The sequence below is a fragment of the Eschrichtius robustus genome, chromosome 1 (genome assembly GCF_028021215.1).
Source record: "Eschrichtius robustus isolate mEscRob2 chromosome 1, mEscRob2.pri, whole genome shotgun sequence".
Taxonomy (NCBI): Eukaryota; Metazoa; Chordata; class Mammalia; order Artiodactyla; family Eschrichtiidae; genus Eschrichtius; species Eschrichtius robustus.
Window position 1 is genome coordinate 2,521,321 of NC_090824.1, and position 14,066 is coordinate 2,535,386.

The following is a 14,066-nucleotide window of genomic DNA, read 5'->3' on the forward strand; positions in this document are numbered from 1 at the left end:
TACCTCAAGCTGCAGAACAAGGCTTGGCCTTTTCTTGTCTCCCAGGGCCCAGGGCTGCTTAGAGCGGGACAGAGCAGTGCCCACCCCGCTGGGCAAAGCTCACTAGGCACACGGCACCGGGGGCCCGGGGTCAAAGCCTGTCTTGCTCTGCAGCCACAGGGGTGGGCCTTCCCAGTTCTAGACCTGCCTCAGTCTCCCCATTGGTACAGTGAGCAGGAAACAGCCATCACGAACGGAGTCACCACGGAACCTCTGGCTGGACCCTGGGTGCATGGGAACCCAGACCTCCTGCCTGAAGTCAACTTGGCCTGCCCCTCCTTAGGGAGACACCATTTTAATTCATGTTTATTTTAAAAATAAATACTCTGTTCTTCACTTTCAGACTGGGGTGGTGCTGGACAGTTAGGCAGGGAGGCCCTCCTGGGTGGGCAGTACTGATGGGAACTTCTGACACTCCCGAACCCTCCCCCGCAAATGCCTGAAATGCCTCTCTCATGGCTGTTCCTTCTGGTCACCAGACATGCATGGCTGAGGATGGAAATTCCATGGCCATGGGCTCTTGACTCGGGGCTCAGTGCCTGGGGGAAGGTGGCCAGCCCTCCACCTGGGGTCGGCCCCCTCTCAGGCCCAGGGGCACTAGATGCAGGTGATTAGCACATCCATGGAGGGGGGCACCTCGATCTCCTCGAAGAGCACGTGGCCCCCAGCAGCACCGGGGCCCCCTGCCTTGGCCGCGGCCCTCAGCAGGTCCTGGGCATGCGTCAGGAGGTGCTGGTTCCGATGGCGGCCCAGTCGGCGCAGCGCTAGAATGGCCAGCACGTGGTCCCGCCTGCAGAGACACGCGGACCCTCACTGCAGACCCAGCAGCTTCAGTGACACCCCAGACCCCGAGGTGAGGAGAACCCCAGGGGCTTGGGCTGGAAGTATGAGTGCACCCAGCATTCCGGGAGCCTGGTCTCAGAGAGACTGAGAATGAGCCAGGAGGAGGAGTGCTCCTGAAGAGGTGGCTGGGCCTTGAAGGGCGCGAAGCCACGCGGAGCCGGGAGGGCAGGCCTCTGTGGCCTCCGCAGAGGTTCAAGAAACCGAGTGGACTGAAGGATGCAGCAATGCGGCCACACCGGGGCGGGGCCGGGGGAGCTTAGGGCCTCCCGCTTCCAGCCCCGTGCAGGGAGCCACAGCCAGGCAGCAAGCAGAGAGGCAGCATGGGGGTGGGCGGCCTGCGCCCCGGTGGCGTCAGGAGCTCCCCCTCCCCTCCCGAGCACCCCAAGAAGCTCGAAGCACCGCCCCACAAGCTAGGGAGGGCAGGCCAGCCCAGGGCAGGCAAACCGGGAGGGGCCAGAAGGGGAAACTCGGGCGCTTGGAGGGGAGGGGTGGCCACTGCGGGCTGGGGGCCGGGAATTCTCCCCGGGGGGGCGGGGCGCAGGGCAAGGCGGTGGGTCCAGGAAGGAGCTAGGCTGGGGGTTTTCTGCAGTCTCCCCACCCTGGAATCTCCAAGGCCATGGAGAGATTCGGGCTGGGATTTCCATGGGTACCATGACTCACCACCCCCCCTCCCAACACACACCCGGGGATCAAAGCCTCCTTCCTCCTGGCCAGGTCTGGGGCTTCCGGAAAGGGCCTTCTCCCAGGGGTGGGGGCCGCGGTGGGGGGGAAGGACGTGTCCCCACCGTCAGACGCGGGAGGAGGGGCTCCCACTCCCTTCAGACTCCAGGGGTGGGGACGTGTCTCCCCATCTCACCACAGGACTGAATGAGGATGGCGAGAATAGACCACGAGGTAAGGGCAGCCCCGATCCCACGAGGCCTCCCCACAGCCTGAAGGCCGGGGGCCCGCAGCTCCTGCACCTGCACCTGCACACTCAGGCCGGCGCTAGTCCGAGCCCCGCCCGGGAGGCGCCCCTCCCCCGAACCAGCTCGCGCCGCCCTCAGGCTCCTCGCCCGCCCACCTGCAGCCGCAGGGACACTTCTGAAGGCACGAGTCCCCTGAGCCCAGGGCCCCGCGGCGCCCGTCAGAATCTAGTGGGGAACGGACCTGATGTCGGGGTAGCTCCCGATGAGTGTCTCCAGGTGCCGCCGGATGTCATCTTTGTAAGTCTCGCCCAGTATGTCCGCCACGCACGGGATAGCTCGGCCCAACCAAGTGGCCTCAGAGCCCTACGGACACAGGGGGACGCGTGCGGGGCGGGCCACTGTCCCCCCCCCGGGAACCCCCTTGCCGCCCCTGCCTGCAGCCCCTCCATTAGAGCCCCGTGGAGCCCTCCTGAAGCCACCACCGCGGTCCCACTGGGTTGCCTCCTGCATCGCGGAAGGGGACGCGGGCCTCGGCACCGTGGACTCAGTCGCAGCCCAATAGTCATCTTCCCTCCCCCACGATAGAGCCCGGAGGTGTCTTCCAGAATCTGCTCAGATGGGTAAACCGAGGCCCCGCGGGCAAGTCCTGCCTGGAGTCGTACAGCGGGTGGGGGACCAGCAGCCCAGAGAAGGGGTGTATGTGTAGGGAGGAGGTGCCTGAGCTCGAACTGCTCGGGGTCAGGGTCGCAGGAGAGGTCTTCCATAGTCCCCGCCCATCAGACGGGGCTGCGACCCTCATCCCTTCCCTACACACCCCACAAACTGCATGCAAATGAATGCAAACGTATGCAAAGTGTCGTCCCCACCGGGCCCCGCTCCAGCTGGGGGGCGAGTGCGCAGAATCACTTCCGCCAAAGCCGGCCCCGCGGGGGCTCTTACAGGGGCGGGCGGAAATGAGAATGGGGGGCGCTAGTGGAGGGTCCCCACGCTGGAGGCCCCCCGAGGAGGCCAACACTCCGGGCAGCCAGACAATGCTCCTACCAAGCCCTGGAAGGTGTTGCCAATGGCCTGGGCGTCCAGGCCCATCTTCTGGGAGCCACTCACGCGCTCCACACCCCGGAACCGCTCGCGTGGCCTCAGCACCTGCGCCAGGTACTCGCGGACGACGTATCGGTGCACCTCCTGCAGAGTCTCCTGGGCGGCCGAAGCGGGGGTCTGGGTCAGGGTCAACGGTAGGGGCCCTGGGCATGCCCCCACCACAGCTCGCCCCCCCCATACCTGCGCCCGGGGCCGGACCACGTGCTCGAGGTGGCCGGCGAACGCCACCACCTTGTCCAGGAGGGGCTGCAGCACGTCCTGTGTCAGCCAGGCCTTGGTGCACAGGACCTTGAAGAGCGGCTGGGGGCAGAGGGGGTCAGGAGTCTTCTAGCCAGGTGTCCTCCCCATCCACTAGACCCTCCCCTGGGAGCCCCGTGCATGGCTCCTGACAGGGGTGTTTCAGGCCAAGGGACAATCTGTCAACAGGAGGAAATTCTGGGGAGCTATCTGACCCCCTTCTCTACGGTACCTTGGTGACATCCCCTCTCCTGCCACAAATTATGTCACTAGGCCTTTCCCAGGGGCTGCCTCCTCCAGGCCCGGAGCCCCAGTGGGCAGAGGTGGAGTTTGAGTTTGAGCCTCTAGCCAGGCCTTGCTTGGGGAGTCCTGGGGGGGCCTTGAGGGGCCGGATGAGGAGCAGCTCCTTGGACACACCCTGTCTGAGACGTGGAGACTGAAGAAGGTAGTTGTTTCCCAACTGTTCCTGCTCAGCTGGGAACTAGTCTGGGTCCCCTGCCCGCCCCCTGACACACCACCCCAGCACTGCCCCCACGGTAAATGAATGCTGTGACTTGGGCTCCCAGGCTCCAGGACACAGGGGGCACCTGCTGGGCATGGAAAGTGGGGAGAGAAGGGCCCATCCCCCTCACCTGCACATCACCCTGCAAGCCCTGGAGCAGCCGCTTCTGAAAGGCGCAGGTGGCAGCCACCAGGGGCTTCTCCAGCTCTTCAAGGCTTCCTGGGAACCTGGCCAGAAGATGAGTTCTGGGGAGGGGCCAGGACAGGGGACAAAGTGAGCAAGGCGGAGCAAGCTGGGGTCAAGGAGCAAGCTGCGGTCAAGGCCTGGCATACAGCCATGAAGGCTGGTGCCACACAAACTCTGTTCACTTAGACTCTAATGTGAAGGGCAGCCCCCTTGGGGCTGCACAGTGTAGTAGCCCTGGGAGCAGAGTCAAGTGAGGGGACAGCACTATGCCCCAGACCATAGAGGGGCAGGGCAGTGGAGTGGTGGTGGTCCCACTGCATGGCAGAGCTCCCCTGTGGCAGCGCTGAGCCGAACCTCCATCCCTCTTGGTGACAGAACAGTGCAACGCAGCCATTCCTGACACGGGGGCCCTCCTTTGAGCCTCATAACTGCCTCTCCAAATATTATAATGTCCCCATTTCACTGTTGAGTAAACCGAGGGCCAGGCTCTGCCCGGTCCCCAGCCCAGGGACACAGAAAGGCAGGCTAAATTTCCATCAGAGGCTTGGCCAGAGGCTGACTAGCAGGGAACAGAGAATGTTCCCTGGGACTGAACCCCAGGGTCCCCCGTGCCCAGGACCAGTATGGCACAGATTAGGGACAAGAGAGTGTTATAGAAGCAGTGCCTCCGCGTGGTCAGGCTTTGGGTTCACACAGACCTGGTTCACGTCCTAGATCCAGCACGTACTGTCTGTGTGACCGTGGACAAGTGTCATTTCCTTTCTGAGCCTCCACATTCCCATCTGTACATGGGGACCCCACCCTTGCGCTGCAGCAGCTGGTGCATCTTAAGTGGGGGGACACTAACGCTTGGCACAGAAGGGGGACAGCCAGTGCCAGCTCACGGGGGGCCTCTGCCTTCTGGGGGTAGATAAACCCAGGCCCCAGCACGAGCAAGGCCCTGGGGGGAGTGTCAGGGAGGGCTTCCTGGCCTCTGCTCAGCCTTGGAACTCCCCGCATCCCTTCCAGGGCCTCAGCTCTGCGGGGCCGAGCGAGGACCCCACAGCGGGAACGGAGGCGGAGAGGGGGGGCTATCCCTGGAGGCCTCCTGGGAAGGCCGCCTCAGGCGGCCGCGGTAGCCTTCAGGGTCCCGGTTCCCTGAGCTTGCGCGCCCCCTGCCGGCCGTGCTCGGCACCGCCCCTGCGGAGGGGCGAGAGAAACCCACCTGAACTCCTCGCAGGCATTGATGTTGGCGCACAGGTTAGGCTCGCTCACCGCCCCCGACTCCAGAAAAGCCTTTTCAAACCTGGGGGAGAGGTACGCTACGCAGAGGTCTTGGAGACTCTTTCTGGCTTCTATGACCTCGTGTCCGCCCTCCCATGGGCCTTATGATGAGGCTTGTCCAGGGGCATCTCGGACTCTGAGCAAACAGGATGGGCCCTCCCCAGGGACGACCACCGTCCACACCCTGGCCACTCCACCCACCACACCCCGGCCCAAGATGCGCCCCTACCTGGGCAGGAAGAGGCCAAGGGCCCGCGCACAGATCTGCAAGGTGGTGGCCTCCAGCTCCGCGGAGATGGCGCCGGCTGCCTTCACGTGCTCTGCCACGAGCTGAGAGCGACGCCACGCGCTGAAGGCGCTTCTGAGCCCTCAATCCCGATGCCCCCAGTCCCCCACCTCGTGGCCCAGGGATGTCTCCAGCCTGCCCTGCTCTTCCTCACAGTCTCGCCCGCAACTTCCAGCGGCCCCAACCTCGAGGTCAGCCCTCCCAACTCCCCACACCCACGGGGCCACCTGCTAAGCTGGGAGCTATGGCCTGGCGCTCCCAGCTTGGCCAGGTGACCCGAGGGCCTCTGATCCGGCCCCACATGGGGCCTCAAGCTCCCGTCTAACGGAGAGAGGTGGTTATGACTGTGTTTTACAGCTCTGGGTGTCTCTACCGCCTGAGACCCAAACACATGTCCCTCCTTCTGGGCGCACCATGTGTACGTCGATGGACAGCGGCGTATGGTAGTGGCCCTGCAGCACGTCGGGGGCCTCGGCAGCCGCCCAGCGACTCTGTTCTAGCTGCAGGATGCCATCGAAGCAGCTCACGATCTTGGTCTGTGCGGGGTAAGGAAGGGGCCGCGGTGAGACCCTCCCAGGAAGGAGGTCCCCTACCTCCCGAGCCCCGTCGCGCGCCCTTGGAGACAAGGGCCACCCTGCCGGTGCACAGGCCCACGCCTGAGGGCACGGAGCCTCCCTGCAGCGGGGCGGCGGCCACACTCAACCTGGACCCCGCCCCCTCCGGCCTGGCCCCTCGCCGCCCTTACCTCCAGGAAGCTGGTGTAGTCGCTCTCGAGTCGGGCCCACACATCGGGTGCCAGGAGCGGGGGCAGTGGCTCCGAGGGCAGAGCCAGGTCCTGGGAGCCCAGGAAGTCAGGACTGGAAGGCAGGGTGGAGCCCGAAGGTCTGAGCGGAACTCTGATGGGGCAGCGGCTGCCCCTACTCCCCTCTGGACAGGCTCAAAGCCTAACGCCATCACCGTGAGGGCCCCGCATCTGGGCTGTTCACAGACTCAGCCCCGCACCACGCCCTCCATGTTTCCATGCCAGACATCCCTCCCCGCAGCTTCTGACTGCAGGATTTCCTGGCACCCTAAGCAATCAGCTGTGCGTGCACAGAATAGATAAAGATGGCCGTCCAGATGGACCTTGACCAGGTTGCCTCGGGTGTGACCTCTACCCTCACGGTCAGGGTACACCCAAGACTGAACTCTAAACGCCCCCAGGACCACGCAGCTCAGGGACCAGCCACTATCCTGTCCACACTAGGGAGGCCCAGACAGGGGCAGGTACTTGTCCGAGGCCACAGGGCATATTAAGGAGCCCAGAACTTTGGCGCCCTCCTCCAGCTTGCCTGTCTGCCCGTGGGGCTGGGGAGCGCTCAGCGGGAGAGGTGATCCACCCCATCACGTCCTGCAGAGCCCTGAACCCAGGTGTCCATCCAATGCGAGAGTGGGGCTGAGAGCCAACTCATGCCAAGCGCTGTGAGCCCACGGTTGTGTCCTGCCTGGAGGGGTGCCCTTTGCTAATTCACTCAGAGGCACCCTGTGCACTAGCTTGTGCCTAACTGGGCCCCCTGCCTCATAAGCAACCCCCGCCCCCCACCCGGATGCTTTCCAGCTTCAGGAACCGGCAGATGGATGGCCCCTCTCCCCTCTCGGGAGAGCACCATGGTCTAGAACGGGGAGAATGTCAAAGGCTCCCGGATCGGACGCCCAATCGCCAGCACTCTCCGGGGAGGAAAAGGAGCAGAAAGGTGCCCTGTGCTCTTTAGAGCAGGTTCCTGAAGGCCTTTCGTGTGGGCAGTTCCAGCCCTCCTTGCCCCTCACGGCGTCCTGGCTGGGGCCTCACCTGCCGTAGACATTGGAGGCCCAGTCCAGCAGGACGTAGAGCTGCTCGCAGCCACGGGCGTCGTGCGCCAGCTCCTGGAGGCGCTGGGCCACCGCGCCGTGGAAGGCGCGCAGGTAGGCCTCCCACGCGGGATAGCCGGCGGCCGCGTAAGCCGGGTGCACCTCCAGCTGCACCTTCTGCAGGTCGCGGCGAACCAAGCCTCCGAGCTCGGCCAGAAGCTGGGCCAAGCCGGCGGCACCCTCGACTGCCCCCGGGGCCTCGCCCGCGCTCGCCTGCTGCACGCGCTCCTGCGCGCTCCGCCGCACCGCGTCCTCCCAGCGCTGGCGCCAGTGGCGCGGCGTGCGCAGAAAGTCGCCGTCTGCAGGGGGCTCTGGGTGGGCCTCCTCTTCCGCGCGCACCACGCGGGCCAGCTCCGCGAGCACGGCCGCGTCCACGCCGTCCGGGCCCAGGGTCTCGAGCACGATGGCGCCGATCTCCGCAGCCAGCCCGTCGTAGTGCAGGCACACGTCCATGGCGCGCCGCGCAAAGCCCGTGGGGTCCTGCTCGAAGGTGCGTGAGGCTTTCTCGGCCACTAGCCGAGTCTCGAGGTGCCGCAGCTGCTCGAAGGCCGCCAGCAGTTTCCGCTCCGTGATGAGGTCGGCCACAGATTTGTCTTTTGCGAGGTCAGGTGAGAAGAGGGGCAATGAGGGGGACGCCCCAGCTAGGCCTGTCGGCCCCAATCCCACACATCCGGAGCCGGGCTGCCGCGCCCCAGAGCTGCATCTGAAGGCCTGCTCCAGGAGCGACAGCCCCAGGTGCCCTATGTCCTTTGGAATCACCTTTGAAGAGGCAGAACCCCAGGTCCCAAGCTTGGCTCAAAACAGCAATTGGGATCAGTCCCTGCCTTCCCTGCTGTCAGCCCCTACCTTCCCCTTCGCCCCGCTCCCATTCCCACTCCCAGCTCTACAGAACTGGACCTGGTGGCTTCAAGTACAGTCCTGACTGCAGGTCCAGTGGGGTCAGAGCTCAGGCTGGGCATGCCCAGGCTCCTGCCCCAGGGTCCAGCTTCAGCACTTCTTGCTGTTCCCTGCTCTGGGCCAACCTCCAGCCCCTAGGAGCACTCTGCCTTCACCTGCATCCCCCCCTTCAGGGCCCTACTCCAATGTGTCCTCTCCTGGGCAGCCCCCTGACCTCCCCTCTGCCCCATGGCTCACAGGCACCCTCTGTGACCCTGTGATCTGAGAGGGCCAGTGCCTTCTCCACCACTCTGGTTTGGCCAGGAGCCAGGCTGTGGAAGCCTGTGGAGTTCTGGGGTCCTGCAGATCTGGGTTCACATCCCATTTTTCCACTTCCCAGCTGTGAGACTTGAGGGAAGTCACTTAAGCTCTCTGAGCCTCACTTTTCTCAGCTGCCCTCGTTGGAATGTTGGAAGAATTTAACGTGAAATTGTGCAGGGGCAGGGGTTTGGGGTAGCTGGGGAGGAGAGCCTGTCAGGAAGCCTGGGCCCCACTGCCCCCCTCTCTGGCCTCAGTTTCCTCCCCTGCTTAGTGCTGAGGAAGCCCTCACCTTCTAGTTCCGCAGGCCCCGCCCCAGTGGACGACTGCCGGCAGACACCGTCCATGGCCTTTGAGGGCACCTCCCGGCTGTGGGCCACCCCTGGCCCAGTGGTAGCCTGGGTCTGGTCAGCAGCCGGGCCATCGTCCAGAGCATGCCGTAAAGACCGGAAAAAGAAGCGGGAGCTGCGCCTGAGCAGGCCTGGGTCCTCCTGGGGGGCGCAGCCCAAGGCCCGCTGGCTTGCCTTTGAGAAGGCCCGTCGAAAGGTGCCCAGGCCAGGCCTCAAGCCCTCACGATGGGCGCTGGACGCATCCTCGCTGCTTGCCCTCCGAGTGCCCTGAGCTGGGATCTGGGGTGCCACAGGCTCCCTGGGGCTGTGCAGCTCCGGCCCGGAGGCCACTGTCTGAGGCGACGGCATCTTGGCAGCAGCAGAGCTGGGGGCGAAAAGGAGGCTCAGGAAGCCCTGCGGGGTGCCCAGCCCCCAGGAGCAGACACAGAAACCCATGAGAGCCCTGTGGGGTGTGCTGGGGCCCAGTGGCTTAGTCAGGGAAGTTTTCCCCAGGAGGTGACCCCAGGGCTGTCAAAAAGGAAATGTCACCAGGCAGCTCCCGTGGCCAGAGCCGTCTTTGTGCCAGGCTGCAGCTACTTCTGCAGACACAGACAGCTGCCTCTATTAGGAAACCTTCCCTGACACCATTTTCCAGGAAGGTCTCCCCCAGGTACCCACCTCAGCGGCTTTGCCAGGCCAGACCCTCCCATCGGAGCTGGAGAGGGCACTGAACGCGCGGGTTCTGGGGCACAGCCCGACCCACAGCCCACAGTCCCGGGGGCTGGGCCCAGAAACCACATCCAGGACTTCCTGGACCTTAGGTCCTGAGGCTAAAATGCCCACCCCCTCCACAAGCCACGCACCACCCCCCCCACCCCGCCATCCTTCAGCTCACCCCCATTCAGCCATCAGGCCTAACTGCTTCTGCACAAAGCGGAGCTCAGGGACCCCCCTGGGAGGCCATGCCTTTTCCCTGGGTGTCTCAGAACTGGAGGGAGGTGGGGTCAGGCGGGAGGGGGCTGGCCCAGGCCACCAGGGGCTTATCGGGGCCTTGCAGCCTGCAGGGAAGGCTGTGGGAGGGGCCATGCTTCTATATTTAACCAGGGGTGGGAGGTTCCCAAGCTGTTTCTCACCCATTGCACCTCTTCCCCACCACCCAGACAGGTATGCTCTGGCCCCTCCCCGACAGAGGGTGGGGAGGGAGTCCCCAGGGCATGGGGGTGCAGAACAGGGGCTGCCCCTGACCCACGCCGAGCTCGGGGCCCTCACCACCCAGGCTCCCCTAGGCTCCGCCCACACCCCACCCCATTTCAGCCCAGCCTGGCTGTGTTTGACTTTCTGGCTTTAGGTTAAGCTAGGGGTGGGAGAAAGGAGAGAAACTTCTCGGCTTGCTGGAACCTCTCACCCACCCCATTGTGTTAAGAGGGGTTGGAGATGGGAGGGGGCCAGCAAGGTCTCACTTTAGCCTTGAAGAAACTGGGGCCCAAAGAAGGGCAGGACCTGCTGAAGTCACTGACCAACCAGAGGCTGAGACCCCCCCATTCCCAGATCACCCCCCACCATGGGGACAAAGGCCAGGCTGGAGTCAGCACCTGACTCTTGGGTGATAGTGGGCAGGAACGGCCTCTCCCCAGGCCTCAGTTTGACACCAGGATGGGCAGGACCCAGACCCCTATCCACCCCCTCATACCCTCCAGCGAGATGTCTGTGCAGGGGTCAGACATACAGGGGGTCCGCTGAGGCCTACCTTCCTCTCCCAGAGGCCGCTGAGCTGCTGGAAGGAGGCCCCACTGAGGGAGGGGCAGGCTCAGGTGATTGATGGGGGCCTTATCAGCCCCACCCTGGCCACAGGTCGTTGTCCTCCCCTGGTGCCAGGACTCGGGGACCCTGCCCACAGACCAGCCCAAACACGGCAGGGAGCATTGTCACAGGAGCCGGCCATCCCCTCCCCCCACTACCCCCGCACCCCACCCCTGGTGTCCCCCAGTGCCCAGCAGGGGCAGGTGTGGTGATGAAGAAGGCCATTCCAGCTGTGCCCAGCCTGCCGTGCTCCGGGCTCTGTCTCCAGGGAGTGCGGGGGAAGGACAAGCTGGCCTGCCTTGCTTGGGAAGAGCTCACACTTAGTAAGCACCCACTGCATGCTCAGCCCAATGCCCGGCACACGTCAGATCCCCATGACAACAAAGTGGCAGGGTGTCGTTCACCACATTTCATACATGAGGAAACAGGCTCAGAGAGGGACAGGGTCTTGTCTTAAGCCACACAGCTCCCGGGTGGGGAGCCTGGGCCAGCCCAGGTCTGTCTAGGACCCTGGGAGCAGAGGCTGGACTCCTGTGTCCCCCAGCATCAGCAAGCCCTGCTGCCTGAGGAACCCTTTCTCCTGGCAGAGGTTCCGAAGGGGGGGTCAGCTCCAGGTGCCCGGAGCGGGGTCGGGCTTGAAGTTCTCCCAGGAAGCCTAGAGGCAAATTCTGGGGGAGGAGGGGCAGCTGGCGGCTGGGTCTCATGGGAGGTGACAGAGGCAGAGACTTGGAGCCCACCTACCCTGCTCTACCACCCTCGTCCCAAATCGGAGCGGCACTGAAGGCCCATCGAGGCCCCCAGCTGGCCCCTCTGCTCCCTGCTCCCTGAATCCCACTTCTGCAGCTTCCCAAGTCATTCTTGACCTTCACAAGGCACAAGTCAACCCGGTCACTCTCCTGCTTTAAACCCTTCCGTGGCTCTCCGCAGCCCTCAGGCCAAGCCTGAGCCCCACAGCCTGGCATTCGAAGCCCCTCATCCTGGACCGAACTTTCTCCAGCCGTACTTCTGGGCCTCCTTGACCTGCACCCATCCAGCCTCACCAGCCGCCTCGTGCCTGTCCAGCCTCCCACCTTCTGCCCAGGCTGCTCCTTCTCCCAGCCTCCCCCTCTGCTCCCCAAATCCGACCTGCTCTTCAGAACCTTGGGTGCAGGTGCCTCCACCTCCGAGGAGTCCTCGGGCTGTGCTGTACCACCTGTCTGCTCATCAGGCCCTCGGACTGTCCCTGTGGTGACGGGGCCTCCTCACTGGCCTGGGGACCTCTGTTCATCTACCCCCTCCCCGTCACCCCAGAGCCAGCCTGGAGGAGGAGTGAACCATCAATGTAAGGGTCACCCCCTGCCTGGGCTGTCCTGGTCAGGCATCACGCTGGTGTCTTCTGGGCCGCAGACTCCTTGCTGACTCTACCTTGGCCCCTGCCCCGTGCCTGCCTCCCCACCCATGGGGCCTCTCTCTGGCTCTCTTTCCCTCTGTCCCATTGCCCTGAGTGTTCAGAGGCCCTGGCCCCTGTGCCTGGGACTCGGTGCTGGATGAGCTTCAAGGCCGAGGAGGCCCAGGCCCAGCCTGAGCCCCGGGCCCCACGTTCTCCAGGTCAGGCCAAGGCACCCACTGCAGGGCCAGTGGCAGGGGCAGGAATGCCACCCGGAAGACATGGTCACTGGAAGCTCCCATCTGGGGCCACCCTGTGACCAAGAAGTCAAGTCTGGGCTTCCCCCACCACTTGCTATCCCCAGCCCCAGCTTCCACCCCCTTTTCCTAGGCCTGCCCTCCTATAGCATCTCCTCCCAGGTATCCCTCAGCGCCCTTCCCACTCCCAACCTCTCCACCTGCCCTGGGCCTGGACCACCACCCCATCCTTCAAAGCTCCAAAGTAGCCACCTCGGGCAGAGGACTGTGTCTCCCTCATACCTCCCACCTGCCACCCCCCATCACCTGATCACAGGTCCTAACTGTACCCCTTCCTAGACCCCTTGGAACCCAACTCGTCAGAGCAATTGGGGGTCTTGCCAAAACATAAACCTCCCTTAAAACCCTTCCTTGCAAGGTAAGATTCTTCTCCTGAAATAAGGAGGAAGACAAGCATGTGTTCTCACACTATTCAACATTTGCCTAGAAGAACTAGCGAAGGCAATAAGGCAAGAAAAATGAATAAGAAGTATAAATATTGGGAAGGACCTGATAAAAAATGGCATTATCTGTAGGTGATATGATCACCTGCTTAGAAATAGCTTTCCTATACTCCAGAAAAGCCTATTTTTAAAAGGCACTTAAAAGGCTTCCCTTTTTAATAGCAACAAAACACAACCCCTCTCCCCACCCTGGGCTGCCATCACCCTCGGGAGAAGCACAGACTCCTTAGCTGGGCCTTCAAGACCCTTCCTAACTGGCCCCTCCAGTTTCACCTGCTCACTCACTCACCCACTCTGATCGCATGGATGTACTCACCTCTCCTCCACACCTTTGTACAGACTGTTCCCTCTGCCAGCAGTGAGCTCACCCCCGCCTTCTCCAGCTGCTGACTCCTTCAAGGTCCAGCACGTGTGGCTCCTCCCCCAAGAAGCCTTCTCCGACCAGCTGAGCCCCACACCATGGTCAGCGCCTCCTGCTCTGGGCCTGGTTCCTGCCCGGGACACACCTTCTCCCACGACCGGGGGACAGTTACAGGGTTTGGGGCATCTGCCTCTCGACCAGGAGCCCCCCGGGGCAGAGAGTGGGCCTGACCCAGCCTCCAGCCAGGGCTGGTACATGGCAGGTGCCCAAGGGAGACAGACAAGCAATTTCATGGAGGTGCATCAGCCCATAGGTGCGCCACTACTTTGTGCACGTGGGTTTTGCACAACTATGTGTTAACCTGAGTGTGTCTCCCGGTAGCTGTGTGCCTCTGTTCCAGAATGTGTGTGCCTCAGAGTGTCTGTGAGTAGTTCTGTTCGGGAGTCCATGTAGGTCTGCATGTCTTCATGTTCACGTCTGTATGCTTTCTATCTCTGTGTGTTGTGTGTGCAAGTGTGTATCACCGTGATTTGAGCTGGCATTCTGGCCTGGGCTCCGAGCTGGGGCGCTCAGCCTGGAAGGCCACTAGCAGAACCAGAATTGTCCTCAGCCCCTTGAATCCCCGCCTACTCCCCACAGCACCCCGGTGGCCCTCCCGCTCCACCTGCACAGACATACCTGCGGGGTGAGTAGACACCGGGCCCCAAACAGAACGGGGCTGCCAGGAGAAGCCGGCCGAGCTGGGGCCTCAGAGCGGGGCCTAGGCGCTGGGGCCTCTGGAGCAGCCAGAGCGAGTGACCAGCAGCTGGGACTCCCCAGCTACCGCCAAACTGGCCACGGCCCCCAGCCCACCCCCAGCCCCACCCTCCACCACAGCCCCACCCCCAGCCCCACCCCCAGCCCCATGCTTTCACTTGTAGAAATGCTCCCACCCCCTTCCCACTCCAGAGGCAATCACTCCAACCTTTGACCCCTGGCAGCGCAGGGCTCAGGCTCAGGCCACGGGC

General features: G+C 63.6%; 1 protein-coding gene across 1 annotated transcript; it reads right to left on the minus strand.

The window, feature by feature from the left end:
• Window positions 1-338: 338 nt before the first annotated feature.
• EXOC3L4 (exocyst complex component 3 like 4) lies at window positions 339-9,141 on the minus strand. Its single transcript, XM_068547829.1, has 11 exons — window positions 8,730-9,141; window positions 7,191-7,842; window positions 6,108-6,219; window positions 5,776-5,898; window positions 5,306-5,406; window positions 5,018-5,098; window positions 3,758-3,872; window positions 3,069-3,188; window positions 2,832-2,984; window positions 2,032-2,153; window positions 339-829 (listed from the first exon to the last, which is right to left on the minus strand). The coding sequence occupies exons 1-11, from the start codon at window positions 9,139-9,141 to the stop codon at window positions 637-639; spliced, it is 2,184 nt and encodes a 727-aa protein (XP_068403930.1). The 3' UTR covers window positions 339-636.
• Window positions 9,142-14,066: the final 4,925 nt, after the last annotated feature.